General features: G+C 41.6%; 1 protein-coding gene across 2 annotated transcripts in view; it reads left to right on the top strand.

Moving 5' to 3' along the window:
- The window catches only part of homer2 (homer scaffold protein 2), a 45,452-nt gene extending 34,664 nt beyond the window's left edge, over positions 1 to 10,788 (top strand). For both annotated transcript variants that reach the window (XM_033625525.2, XM_033625517.2), the window contains exons 6-9: positions 1,011 to 1,167; positions 1,702 to 1,812; positions 6,353 to 6,433; positions 8,893 to 10,788. In XM_033625525.2, coding sequence (XP_033481416.1) covers positions 1,011 to 1,167; positions 1,702 to 1,812; positions 6,353 to 6,433; positions 8,893 to 9,081 — 538 coding nt within the window. In that variant the 3' untranslated portion in view covers positions 9,082 to 10,788. The remainder of the gene's footprint in view (positions 1 to 1,010; positions 1,168 to 1,701; positions 1,813 to 6,352; positions 6,434 to 8,892) is intronic.
- Positions 10,789 to 14,471: the final 3,683 nt, after the last annotated feature.

The following is a 14,471-nucleotide window of genomic DNA, read 5'->3' as shown; positions in this document are numbered from 1 at the left end:
AAACTCCCAGGCCTCTGGTAGAGGACCCGAGCTTGACTGCACATCCAGTTACCCCAGAAGATATTAATAAGATGTAAAGCTTTTCTCTGTAAACTCAGAGGAAGCCACATTATTGACAAAAAGTCAGCTGTGGAAATCTAAGTACTCCTCCCCTCTCAAACGTTATCATTTTAAAAGATTTTCACTAAAGAATGTTTATGTTGGTTTAGTTTGGCCAGTTCAATTAAATAAGATTCCTCTGACCAACTAACTGAACTCAACCAACTCTTTCTCATGATTAGTACTAAATCAGAAAGTTCCTCCTGGGAAACATCCAGAGAGATGAATAGGAAATTACAGATCTGTAAAATTGCTGTGTGATTTAAACACTGACTCTAAACAAAACATGTTTTGTCAGAGGAGAAACATTTGTTTTGACCCTTACACGAACCATTAAATGTCTCCAGGTTGTGGTTGTTAAACCCAGTTTGGTCCTCCACTGCTCCCTGTCTTTGTCTGCCCTTTTTCATGCCTTCACGAGGCTTTGGGATTTTGTTCTGTTGAAATGTGTCACAGCAGTGAAACAGCCGAGGACTGCAGAATGCTGCGATGCAAGTCTGTCCGCATTTGATGGAGAGCAGCACACTTCAAACCAGCCATGCATAAGGAAGGGAACAGTGATGCATACTAAATATACATCACAACCTCCCTGATCTTATTGATAAGACAGAAACACACGCTGTGGTTTGAAAAGATAACAAACTGTATGTTGGACTGTATCAGGGCTGCAGCTCATTAGACATCAGAGACTTTTCCCACTTCTCCTCTTTTTTTTTTTAATCATCTAAATATCTTCTGACAGTGTGATGTACATCGCAGCTAATTAAATAGTCATGACTGGGAGAATTTTGTAGCATTATGTGTCATGTCAGTGGGCACAAGCCTCAGGCTCTTCAGCACTAACCTGTCAAAAATTTTCCTCCATCAATAACTCTCTGGGTCTCTGTCTCCCTCTCTTTCCTGTCTGACAGCAACACCAATGCCAAGAAGTGGGAAACCGAGCTGCAGACTTTAAGAGAAAATAATGCCAGGCTGGTGGACGCACTGCAGGAGTCCTCCGCTAATGTAGAGAGCTGGAAGAAACAACTTAGTGCCTGCAAGGAAGAGAGTGACACGCTCAGGGAAAAGGTAATGCAGTCAGGGAAGTTAAATAATGTACACACACCCATCAATCCTGCTGGCAGAAAAGGTGACGGGTTAGAAACACCGTTGCCTCTTTTATAAAAGGAACAAAACTGCACTGCAAACTCACAAAATGAGAATATACTCTGTTGTAGTTTGATTAATCTATTACTTAAAATGTGTTTAGTGGGAAGAGTGAATTCCTCACCAAGTTTCTCCACTCTGAGCGAGTGAAGTGCTGCACATTTTGGTAGCTTTTGTGCTCCTGCACCAGAGTCTCACTATAAATAGAATTATTTTAGTTTCATAATCAATGTGGGCTGTTACTGCAGCTGGGCTGCTGTTGCAATGATGCTCTTTATTTTGTAACATGCTGCAAGTTTTTTCTCTAATTGATTGACATCAGTAATATAACACAGCATAATTATTTAGGATTCCACAAACACAAATATGATGGGTAAGGGAAATGGGAATATGTTCTAAAAACACCTTCCTCATTGATTTACTTTTTCATAAACATCTTTTTCATTTTGTGTGCAGATTGCAGAACTAGAAGCTCAGTGCAACGAAGCCAATCAGGAGAAACAGAAAAACGCCCAGCTGTCTGTACGAGTGCAGGAGCTGGAGACTGAGCTGCAGGACAAAGAGCAGGTGAGACCTCTGCAGCACATTTGTCTTCAATCAACAGAGGGGCACTGCTGAGAGCAGGGTTGTCTGGAAGAGTTTGTAAAACAATAATTTCTGTTATAACGGAGGCGGTGCTTTACCTTGAAAGTTTATGATTTATTCAGCCCCCTTCATCCTTTCTTCATCAAAAAAAATCAGTTTTTATTTTAACACCCCTTCATCTCCTGAAGTTCCATTTCTACTTTCTCTTCCTCTTCCAACATTTCGGTGCGTCTTTTCACTGTACACCAGCTCTTCGCCTCTTGCTCTTACCCAGTACCACTCCTCTCCCTCAGGAGGTGATTATACCTCAGCAGGAAATGATAGGTTTTGTTGTGTCATCTTGGGTTTTTGTATAGATCGGTCTTGTTATCTTCACCTGCCCACCGAAGCCTAGACCTTTCTGCTGCCCAATTTTTCTCCCAATTTCCTTTTTTCTTATTTTCCATGTTGGCTGTGTTTTAACAGCAATTTACTTTATATTTGTCTTGTTTTGGTTCAATTGAACTCCACTGTGAAAATAATCAGGCTGGGGGAATGTAAATTCAGCCACTGACTTTGTCTGTAGTCAGAGCAGCAGGGAATTTTGGCACAAATGCCATTAGCCGCATCGCCTTATGTCTACTGCATCAGTCATCTATAATCCAAACTAGCTGACTGTCAGCTCAGCAGAGCCTAATGATGCTGTTATTTCTAATGAGGATGAGCTCTGCGCGGCCACACAGTCTTTTGACCTTTGCTCGTCACTGGTTAAATGCCTTTTCTGTCTGCAGATAAATGATGAAGGCTGAATTTTGGCAATCACCTTTTTCCTGAAGTGACTGTGTCTCCCCATCACCGTCATCATCAAAGGGAGACACAGTTAGCCACGTGTGAAGCAGAGGGAAAGATAAACAAAACAAAGAGTTAAAGAGTTCATAAGTCAGTATGTATTTCTGCTTCAACAGCAGAAGACAGTATGTCAGTATTTTCTGTTCATAGTGGTCCTTACGGTTGTAGTTGGTTACTTTTATGAGAAATAACTTTATTATATTTACTGAAACTATCCCTTTATCTACATAGTAGTATATGACATAGACAATCTGTAAAAAAAAATCATTCCTCTGCCTTTTCTTAGTGCACTTATGGCATTTCACAAACAAGGAAACAAACACAATCGATCAGAGTCTGCAACACAGATTTGAGCGCTGATCAAATATGAATCAAAATTCTGTTACTGCATTGCCTGTTTCTTACTTCTTATGTTTTCAGAAACATATTTTAGTGTAGTGGTTCCCAACTGGTCCATCCACAGGGTCCAGGTTTCTCATTAGTCATTAGTTCAAGGTCCACACAGTTTAATATAATCAGGATCATACTTGTGTTTGGCCATGCAGTCGAGTTAATCTGCTGTCTCTGTTAAGTAGCTGTCTGTTAGTCACTCACTCTACAGCAAGACACGGCACTTCAAAATAAAAGCTCTGTGTAGGAAATTTGCTGTACTTAAAAATAAAGCGTGTTTTTCACAAACTTGACATTTTTGCGAGTCACCTGAGGTCCATCCAGAATGGACCCACGACCCACTTTTGGACCACGACCAGCTGTATAATGAGAGGGTTTGTGACCCACAAGAAATAGGCAATGCAGTACAGAATCTTGACTTATATTTGACCAGCACTGCTTAGTTTGACAGTTTGACCACAGTTTGTAAGCGGTGATTGACATGATTGACAGCTCCATTAGGAACTTCTTGACAGTTTTTTAGCAGGTTATAAACCTGAACACTGCAGCAAATCTAGCTTTACACTCTATGAAATTGGTATGATGGTTGAATCAATCAAATTAGAAAACGGGGAAAAAGAAAGTCAGTTACAAAATGTCCAAGGTGACATCTTTATCAGGGCTTCATCTTACAATCTTTTTCATTTTCAGATCGTCTGCAGAATAATGTCTTGATTAATTGTTATGCATAAAAAATATAAAAAGTAAAAAATTGCAGATCACATAATCCTCTAGCTAAAGCTGATGTCATCTGATTCTGTCTGACCAACACTCCAGCTGCTACAGATGAGATGTGATAAAGAAAAGGAAAGAATATGTGGCATTAATGCTTGAAAAATGACTTTTAAGGGTAATTGATTATCGATGACAGATGCAGAAAATTTCCTGTCAATCTACATATCATTGAAATCTAGTCTTCATGTTGCTTCTCAAGTCTGATCAATAAGTCAGACATTAAAAGTCACATTAAAACAGAGATAAGCAGCACATCAACACATTTTAAAAACCAGGAAGGAGCAAATGTTTCTTTGGCTAAATAAATGACTTAAATGAGTAATTCATCCTCAAATATGTTGTCAATTCATTTTCTGTTGATTGTCTAATCAGTTGATGAACTAGTCATTAAGTTTGAGTTAAACAGTGTTTCAAAACAAAGACCTCATGTGGCTCTGCTGTGTAAAGACCCTTTTAAATTCCCCGAGGTAAACAGCGTGTCTGGAATATTCTAGTTTAGCACCTGGCAGCCTGAGTATTAATAGAACCTATAAGTCTTTCCTTGGAGAGCGGTATATCTTACACAACAACAGGAAGGAAGCAGTTCAAAGAGCCGGAGATGATTTTATAAGATTATAAGCAAAGAATCTCACTCTCTCGGGGGCTACAGCTTTTCCACAGTCCTGCATATCAGCCACGATGCTCCTCACAGTGACCGAGGAGCCCGCGGGAGGAAGTCTCATTGTTTGCAGAGCACTGACACAGACGGCCCACAGAGGCTCATCTGCTGAATGACTCACCCCGTCTCGAAATGCATACGCTCAACTCCTCCAATTAAAAACATGCCCATGAATTATTAAGCAATCACTATGGTGTTGACCCCAGTGCTGGCCAGACGGGATCTAACAGAACAAAGCTGCAGCAGGTGACTACAAAGACTCAGCCAATTATTACTTGGCCAGGAAGTGCTGGGAGCGATGCTATAGATGCTGTGAGACTGTATGTGTTTGTGTGGCTTAAAGCAGCAGAGAGATAAAACTTGAGAGTGATGATAGATATTGAATTGAGAAGAAAAAAAAAAACATGTAAGCACAGGGCAGAAAAACAGAATCAAGGCTTCAGTATTCGTCTGTTTTTCTCACGCAACACTTTCACCTTGCTCTTCATTGTTCCTTAGCTGCTTTGTGCTGCTGCCATATTTGTTTGGTACAGTCTGAAATGTGTCTCCAGCACTGAGTACGGAAAAGTTGGAGTCAAGTGCATTATTTGTACTCTACTTTAAATAATAGAGTAAACTTTGTATTTTGTTCAAAATTCTTGTTGAGCTACTTCACAACAAGCTGAAGGCAGGAGACAGTTAGCTTAGCTTAGCTTAGCATGAAGACTGGCAACACAACAGACAGACAGACATGAAACTGGTTTCAATCTTCTCATCGAACTCTCGGCAAGAAAGTGAGTAAGAATAGTGCCCCATATGTTGGACCATGTCTTTAACATCTGAAAAGTTTGGCTTCTTCTGTTAAATGAGCTGTACTTAGGAGAACGAGATAGTGGTAAACACCTGCGGAGGCGTGTCAACTTCAAAATGGCTTCTAATTGTAATTCGTTGTTGTCACCCACCTGCATTCATTTATTAATCAGGATTGGGTGACACCCCCTACCAAGCTTATAAAATGCTTGACTCCAGGGGCGCTGGTGGCTTAGTGGCAGAGCAGGCGCCCCATGTACAAGGCTGTTGCCGCAGCGGCCCGGGTTCGACTCCAGCCTGTGGCCCTTTGCTGCATGTCACTCCCTCTCTCTCTCCCCCCCCTTCACGCTTGTCTGTCCTATACATTAAAGGCTAAAAAGCCCCAAAAAATATCTTTAAAATGCTTGACTCCTGTCCACCCTTTTGCACCCTGGTAAAGACCTTAAAGTCGAAAGCAGTCAGTGTTTTAATGTTAGCAGCCATGTTTTTTGAAAAAGGCTTTTTAACTTTATGCAAATGCACTTGTTCCTACTCCACGCATGAGTTCATTTTTTCTCCCCAAATGAGCTGCACCATTCTTAAAGGAACAGTGTATCCAGTGGCATCTAGTGGTGAGGATTGTAGATTGCAACCAGCTGAAACTTCTCCTGGTTAGAATTCCTTCAGTGTTCATTATTCGGGACCTTTTTACTGGGAGCTGAATTATCCACAGAGGTCTCCTCCTCTCCAAAACAAACAAAAATAAGTGTTTTCCTGACGCAATCATTGTGGATGGGCTGCTAGCTAAAGTAGCAGATGCGAAAACGTGAATGGCCCTATCTAGACTCAGTGTTTTGCTTGTGTGTTCTGGGTAAGTAGAAACATGGTGATCTCCATAGATGAATGTCCCATTTAAGGTAACAAAAACACAGCAGTTCTTATTTTTTAGGTGATTATACACTAAAGAAAACTTATTTATCGTATCGTATCGTATTTCATTTCTGCCAATGTATCTCCCTGATTCCTACACTGGACAATGTAGACAGAATCAACCTGATATGTTTTGATTGCTTTCAGTGAACTGGTCTCTATTTATTTTCCCAGGAGCTGGAGAACCTGAGGAAGCAGGCAGAGATAATCCCTCAGCTCATGGCGGAGTGCGAGAGCATCACTGCAAAACTGCAGGTACGTTCAAAGGACCCAGGAATCCCACAAACCCCCACATTTCTCTCAGGTGTGATTTACAGCAGAGTATAAAAGCTCAAGCTTACGGCGCAGGCACACGTGAGGAAACGATGTCTGTCAAAGCGAGGTAACGCGCAGGCTCTGAGGCGTAAGCAGCACTCTCAGACAGAGGCAGAGAATGAGAGATCCTATTCACCATTCTGCCTGAGGGCTGGTGACACAACATTCCCGTCACGTGTCTCACTAACGCACATTGTGGTTACTGTATCTATTAATAAAGGTCCATCCTGGGTACAACGCTGAGTGGATTATTGCCTCTTTGAAAAGGCCTCCTCTTCCTCATCTGTGAAACAGAGAGACTACATCTCTGTCACGGCTTATTAGTTTCCAAGTGGCGCAGATATGATCTGTGTCGCTGACTACAAAAACAGCTGAAGTTGTTTGGGAGCTTTAATGACCAAGTCTGATAACATTTCTGTGGGAGTGTGTGTGGGTTGTTGGGTGTGAGAATCTACTGTTGCCAAAAACCCGACAGATTCACGCCCATCACCTCAGTCATCTTGTAACAAAGAACACCTGTTCCTCAAGTCTGATTTCTCATTGAGTAATATCAGACTCTCTGTAAAACCAGAAGTGCCAGGCTTGGTGACGGACTGTTCACTCTGATTGCGCCAAGTCTGACATGAGCTGCATTGATAGTGACGCTCATGTTGCCCTGTTCTGACTGACTCAGAGCAGAATTTTATCATCCAAGCTGTCATGCATGTGCTGCCTCTCAAGCCGGGGCAGGGAGGAGAATAAAACCAACAGTGGCATGCCTGAAGTTCTTGTGCTTCACAAAGCTGGACCGCCTGGTTTGTTTCTGCAACAGCCAGCTGGATGAATGACAGTGACAACGGGAGTTTATCTAACCAGATACCCAAACTCAGGAGAAACATAGACAAAGGGATTTCTCAAATACCTTCGTCTAACCACGAGGCCCAACATGAAAACTCAGCCACAGTCCATTCAGATAACGTTAAGCAGTGAAGTAAAACTGTTTTTTTTTTCTGTTGCTTCTTTTTAAAAAATGAATCCACCAACCCCACCTCTGTGTTTTTGGTCTTGGCTCCTCGCTATTTAAAGACGACACCCCACGTGGTGATCGGGTTTCAGGAGTCAGCTGAAGGATACCGTCATGCAGGCGCAACACCCATTTAGCACTCCTATTTTAAACCCCTCCCTTCAATGGTATCTTCAGCATTAATGTGTCACTCGTGTCGCCTGCTAGTCTGAAACACTCGCTGTACCCTCCCATCCTCACACAACAATGTACCTTTCCTAAATGTAAAGCTTGGTTTTAACTCCTGGGGATGTACACAGGGAATTTTCCTCTTAGAGCATTTTGGCAAATGTTCCCCAGAACTCAGTGCAAAGGAGTGAAATGCTGAAAGGCCAGTTGAACTGCTTTTATTTCATGTTTGACAGTAGCTGTAAGAAGCTCTGTCTTTGGTTTGATGTCTCTGCTAAGACAGAGACAAAAGAACATATCTTCAGTGCTACATCAAATGCCCTGACATCCCTCTTTATGAAGTATTTCACAGCTGGAAAGCTGGACTTTTCCTAAAGCTGGGCTGTTCATGCAGTAGAACGGTGAAAATACTTTTGCAATTGGTGCTACAGGACCAGAGAGAACAGAGGAAAAAGGGCTGTGGAATTGCTTCTGCTCAAGAGGTAGAAAACCTACAACGACCAATAAACACTGGTGGGTGATGTAATGCGAGCATACCCGTTTTGACACAGGAGACAATATGGCTGCCAGCTGGTAACAAATGATCTCGAATTGCAGTTTAACAGTGAGCTGAAATATATTCCTGAATACATTTTAGGTGAGAAACAGACAATGCAGTAACAGAATCTTAGCTCATATTTTACCAGCACTGCCACTTTACCATTTGATCTCAGTATTTCAGACTCTGTTATGACAATGCAGGGATGTGTGGCGCGTACTTCCTGTTCACAAATTCTTGAATCATAGCAAAACAGTGCACTAAAATATGTTTCTGAAGACATTTTAGGCAAGAAATAAGCAACACAGTAACGGAATCTTGGTTTATATTTGATCAACACTGCCCAATTTTACAGACCTGAGTTTGGTCTGCGCTAGAAAGAGAGGGGTGGGTCTCTCTCCATATGCTTCTATAATCTTTGGTCCGTGGTGGCAGGCTTATGAAAATGTGGAAGAACAATCTGAAGTTCAAGCAGCAGCCCTAGAGCCGGCGAAAACTGATTTTCAGTGAGAGATGAGCAGGGAGATCTGGGCATTGGTGAGATAATGGGAATGCTAACATAGATCATTTACACATACTACCCACACCAATGCCTGTTGAATATCGACAAAGTACCCCTTTGATTTCCCTGCTTCTACTGCTGCTGACTGCTGTAACAAATGTTTTGTTTTTCCTAATGTCCATCCACAGACTGCCGAGACGAAGAACAAGGAGCTGGAGGGGAGGATAGAAGGTCTTCAGCTGGACATAGATGACAGTCAGCAGAAGCAGGTCCACATGAAGGGCGAGCTGAAGAAGTTCATGGATATGCTGGATGGAAAGATAGATGAGCTGCATGAGTTCAGGCAGGGGCTCTCCAAGCTAGGTGTTGATAACTGAGCAAAGTGGCACTGAGCTGAAAGGGTCAGAGGTCAGGTACGAAGGATTCACTACAGTATGTCTTCAGGGCAGAAACTATGTGGCACCTACTCCCCCAAGGTGATGTCCACTCAGACACTATCAGCTTTGGCTTCTAATAAACACTACCATGTGAGAAAGAGATGTTTTTGGGAGAGGGAGAGAGAGACTGGCAGGGGGAAGGCCAGCGTGCTCCACCAAATGGCTCTGTATTGTGTGCTGGCATTCAGAAACTAAATCAAGAGTCACACTTTGAGCTTACTTACCCGTTTCTGTGGGGGGAAACGGCTTTAAAAAGCTGGTGGTGGGTTCTTAGATTCTGTCCATCTGTCTTTTTTTCTGAAGGCTGCAGCACTTCTTCACAGGCAGTCTGAGCTTAGAGTAGAAGAGGGGACTTAAAAGGGCTAAAACGAATAACACACAAAGACAATGCTGTTCAGCATCACTCAAGTAATTGGTGTTAATCCTTGTGGCCCCCTTGGAGAATTAGATCAAATCTTTCTACAGACTGTCCTCGCTGTTGCCTCTTGTCTATCTCAGGTGTGTTAGAAGACAGTTTGTACTCATTAGATTATATGCACATACATGACAAACGGCCGTGACACAAAGTGCCTCCAGGTGAGTCAAAATCTACCTGGCAAGGAGAACTGGCCAAGTGATGACCATCACCATAATAATAACTTGCTTTTTTTTGTGTGAGAAAACCTGATGAAAAACATCTTCAGTAATAAAATGAGAGGAGAGGAAGGCAGACAGGCGAGCCCATCTCGACGGTGTTAATGTGGTGATAAACTCAAAGGTCAAAACAGGTGTTTTGCACAAAAACTAGTCTGAGGAGGGACTGCAGCAGGAAGTCATCAACTCTCTTGTGGGTGTTTTCAGTAAACACTCATTTTGATTATATTTGCATAAAGAAGGACAGCTCTCTTGTCTCAGGATCTTTCCTTCAGACACATCCAAACTATAATAATAGGAGCCCCATTTTCCCATGAGTGTAGTGTAGTGTTCAGAGGACTTTGTGTGTGCAATAGTATTGTCGTCCATACGTAGAACAAAAGACGTCTCCAAGGCTGTTGATGTGCTTCCTACACACTAGTTTTTGTTATGGTGGTGGTTATTTTTGGGTGAGGGGACTTGGTGCTGCTCGATGGGTGAATAATGTGAAAGTGTACTTCACTGAAAACATTTAGATGGCATGGGCCTTTTCACTACAAACCCTGTCACAATCTTGGTTTTTTGTTTTACATATTTATTTATTTTTGGTGCCTCTCTGCAACGAGTGTTTCTAGAACATACCAAGTAAATCAACCTTAACCTAATGTCTCTATAGATGTACAATAATATATAAAGTATACCAAACTGTCAGGAGGTTTTATAATCGAGGCTTTGTTTGCAGGACGGTGTCGCAGCTGCTCTTGGGAAAGTCCATCTTGAGACATTTGAAATCAAAGGCATATGTTGTAGTGGCATATTTACTGGGTGATAGTATGATGTTATATTTTTTCATCACTGTTTTGATCTATGAAGGGACATTTTTGCTTCTCTCTCTGTTTAACTCTAATGTCACCTGAACCTGGAACACAAAGTATGATCCTTCCTTTTGAACCAATGCCTCTTGTGCACTTTTGTGACTCCTGTTCAATATTGTACAATAGAACTGACAATTGTTAAAATCTAGTTTAATTACAACACTCGAGTTCAGTGTCTTCTTTTAAGTCCGAGTAGTGGGCTGCATTTTAACAAGAGAGGAGAGGGGGAGGTTTCCCTAATCTCCACTCATTGGTAAATCAGTATTGTGGGGACTGTGTAGGAAAGTAAGATGCTGTTAAAGCTTACAAATACACTGATATTATTTTAAAGTCTTGAGGCATTTTCTCGCTGGATGAGAAGCTCAGAGGAGGAGGTGGAATGAACCTACAGCGCCAGAGCTGCATGAAGTACAGAAGCTCCGCCACCGCACGACTTTTTCTCTGATGTCGATTTACATAGCCCTAAATATAGCTGTAATCCTAACAGGCGCACATAACCACAGCAAAAGAAGTGGGATTTAATCGCAGTGACACGTATCAGTTTCTCTGAGATCAGGACAAATAAAGCAAACACAGACATGCGCTTGTTTGAGGGATGGAAAAACCCTTTAACTCCAACATCATCACAGCGCTGAGGAAATAACTGCAGGGGTGGATCAGGGGACATGTTGCCGTGGCAACTTAATCCCACTCTCTCCTTTATTTTTGTGAATAACAGTGTGAATGATTGACAGTGAGAAGTATGGATCCAAAGCAACGTTCCAACAGTTAATTGTTTTAATTACACAAGAGGGCTGGTCGTCTGTCTCAGCCAATGAGACTCTTTAATTGTCTGTTTCACCCTCGGAGATCAGCTGGTTGGCGCAGGTACATCAGGGTGGAGGATTAATCAATATGCAGAGTAAGAACCAATTTAGGGCTGAAATTATCAGTTAATTGACCAATTAAGTCAGTTGATGGAAAATTAAGTGTCGTAGGACTACAGCTAACTATTATTTTAACTACTAATTAATTGTTTGGTTTATTTTTTTGGCTTTTTGCCTTCATTAGACAGGACAATCTTGGCGCGAAAGGGCGACAGAGAGAGCATGCAAAGGACTGCAGGCTGGAATAGAGCCTGTGGCTGCTGTGGGTTTCACAAAAATAGACAGATGAAGGTTCATTATACTGTTGTGCATGGCTTTCCCTGCCCATCTGACCCTCTGCAACCATTCTCTACCCCATGTTGCAGCGACACCAAGAAAAGTTAAAAAAAATGAATAAATAAAAAGGTGAGAGAAAAAGGTTACAAGAGTTTCAAAGAGTTACATGGTTTGATTTTAACCATAAGGATGATTTGCCATGTCACTTAACAGTTTGCAGTAGAAATCTTGATTTTTTTTTTATTAATTAATCATTTAATTGTTTATAAAATGTAATAACTATGAAAAAATGCATTATGTGGAGTATTGTCTGAAATGGCTTCTTTTGTCCGACCAACAGAGCAGAATTCAAAAATACTTAATTTACAATGATGTACAAAAGAGAAAGGCAGCAGATTTTCATAACTGATAAGCCAGAGCCACAGAATTTTTGGCATTTTTGCTTTTTATAATGACTTAAAACAACCGATCAATTATCAAAATAGTTGACAATTAATTTTAAAAACAATTTCTGGTTCCAGCTTCTTTTAATTTGAGAGGCTTCTCACCTTTTGATACTGTGAACTGAACGTTGGAGCTGAAACACTTGGCTGTAGATACATTTTTTTTGTCAGTCGACTAATCAACTATTTTGAATTAATCAGTCTGAGTCACTTTTTAGGCAAAAAAATAATCTGTATCCGGCTTCTCAAATGTGAAGATGTCAACAGTTTGGACAAAACAAAAGATTAATATTGCTCTAGGTTCTGGATCTCGTCACTGTTAGGACTTGGCTCTAGGGAGGTCAGTGTCAGTTGGGCCACTGCTCCAGACTTCAATATATCAACAACTATTTGCCATTAAACTTTGTACAGACACTCGTGTTCTCCAGAGGATGAATCCTAATGACTTTAATGATCTCCTGACTTTTCCTCTAGAGCCAGCAGTAGTTCAATTTGTCCTGTCCTTTTAGTAAATCAAATATAACCAAAACTTTGCAAAAACTAACATCCCCATAAGTGTCAGTTGTACTTTGTGTTTAGTGCTAATTAGCAAGCTAACATGCTAAACTAAGATGCTGAACATGGTAAACTTTACACCTGCTAAACATCAGCATATTATCATTCATCACTGTGACCATGTTAGCATTTAGCTTAAAGGGACAGTTATAAATCAAAATTACATATCTTTCCTCTTACCTGTATTGATAGTTATCAGTCAAGATTGTTTTGGTGTGGGTTGCCAAGTGGTGGAGATATCACCCGTAGAGATGTCTGCTCTCTCTCTATTGTAATGGAACTCAGTGGCACTCAGCTTGTGGTGTACAAAGCACCAAAAACACACATTTGATGAACTCAACAACAATGTCTCTTTCCAGAGATCATGACCCGGTTACTCAAGATAATCCACACACCTTGTTGTCAAAAGTTTTACGTAGGAACTATTTTCTTTCTACCGAACTACACACGCACCACATCACAGTGCAGAAGGAAGTGTGCATCTACTCATGGATGAGAGGCTTGCGCTTGTGACGGCGTGAGATGGCTGAGCTGTAACGTTAACTAGCTCAGTGGTGCTACAGTAAGTGAGCTAGCAGTAGATGCACACTATTACGGTTGGCAGGTGTAGTTCGGTAGACAGGAAATAGTTCCTATAAACCTGCTGACAACAATGTCTATGGATACTCTTAAGCAACCAGGTCATGATTTCTGGAAAGAAACATTGCTGTTGAGGTTTTTCAAATGTATGTTTTTTCTTTGGCACTTTGAGCAGTAAAAGCTAAGTGTCATCTGCTTCCATTGTATGTGCGAGAAGGCAGACATCTCTACGATTGATATCTCACCACTTAGAAACTCACACCAAAACAATCTAGATTGATAAACAGCACTAAAGCTAAGAGGAAACATCTCTGCCTAGGTGCATCCTCACAGGGCTGATGGTGTGGCTGTAATTTTGGGCATTTTTTGCCTTTATTAAAGAGTGTGACTCTTCTTAAGACAAAACAAAAGAGAAATCTCACTGCAGGTTCTGGATCTTGTCACTTTTCTGACTTTATATTGACTGAATTATGAATTAATTAAACAAAAAATAAGTGACAATCAGTAATTAAAATAACCCTTAACTGTTGCCATATCACTCATCAGTCACTCGAATCGATACTGAAGCAGTGATGCAGCAGACGCAGCATCTCTGCTGTTCATGGCTGCGTCTTTAACTGTCTCAGCGAAGCTCATTGTGTGACTGGTTATGAGTGGGCGAGTTGGTGCTGCTCTGTACATGTGTGTGAGAGAGAGAGAGAGAGAGCGAGAGAGAACTGCAGGCCACTACCACTGAGACTTCCTGTTGCCATAGTAACAGGCTGCAGAATTTTATGTTGACACTCGATCGGCGGGTTTCGTCTAAATACCAGTCATGTGTGTCTTCCCCAAGGTGCGTGACCTGTCCACCTGAGTGACACCAATAAACTGCACACACACACACACGTACGTGCAGGGTGCAGCAGCCCCGCAAACAAGCTGATGTTCAAGAGCAGCCATGACTACCTCTGCTAGCAGCTGCTCTCTAAAGTACACAGAGCTGAATAAACCCAATCACAACTGGCCGGGGATGTCTGAGTCGTCACTGCAGGAGAGATATGCGAGAGCGACAGCTGCCGGGATGGATATTACAATGTATGAGTCATCATCATCATCATCATGTGGGCGACAAATCTGCCAAAGCA

Source organism: Epinephelus lanceolatus, chromosome 2 (assembly GCF_041903045.1).
Source record: "Epinephelus lanceolatus isolate andai-2023 chromosome 2, ASM4190304v1, whole genome shotgun sequence".
Classification (NCBI taxonomy): Eukaryota; Metazoa; Chordata; class Actinopteri; order Perciformes; family Serranidae; genus Epinephelus; species Epinephelus lanceolatus.
Note: the sequence above shows the minus strand (reverse complement) of the source record. Positions and strands in the feature narration are given on the sequence as shown.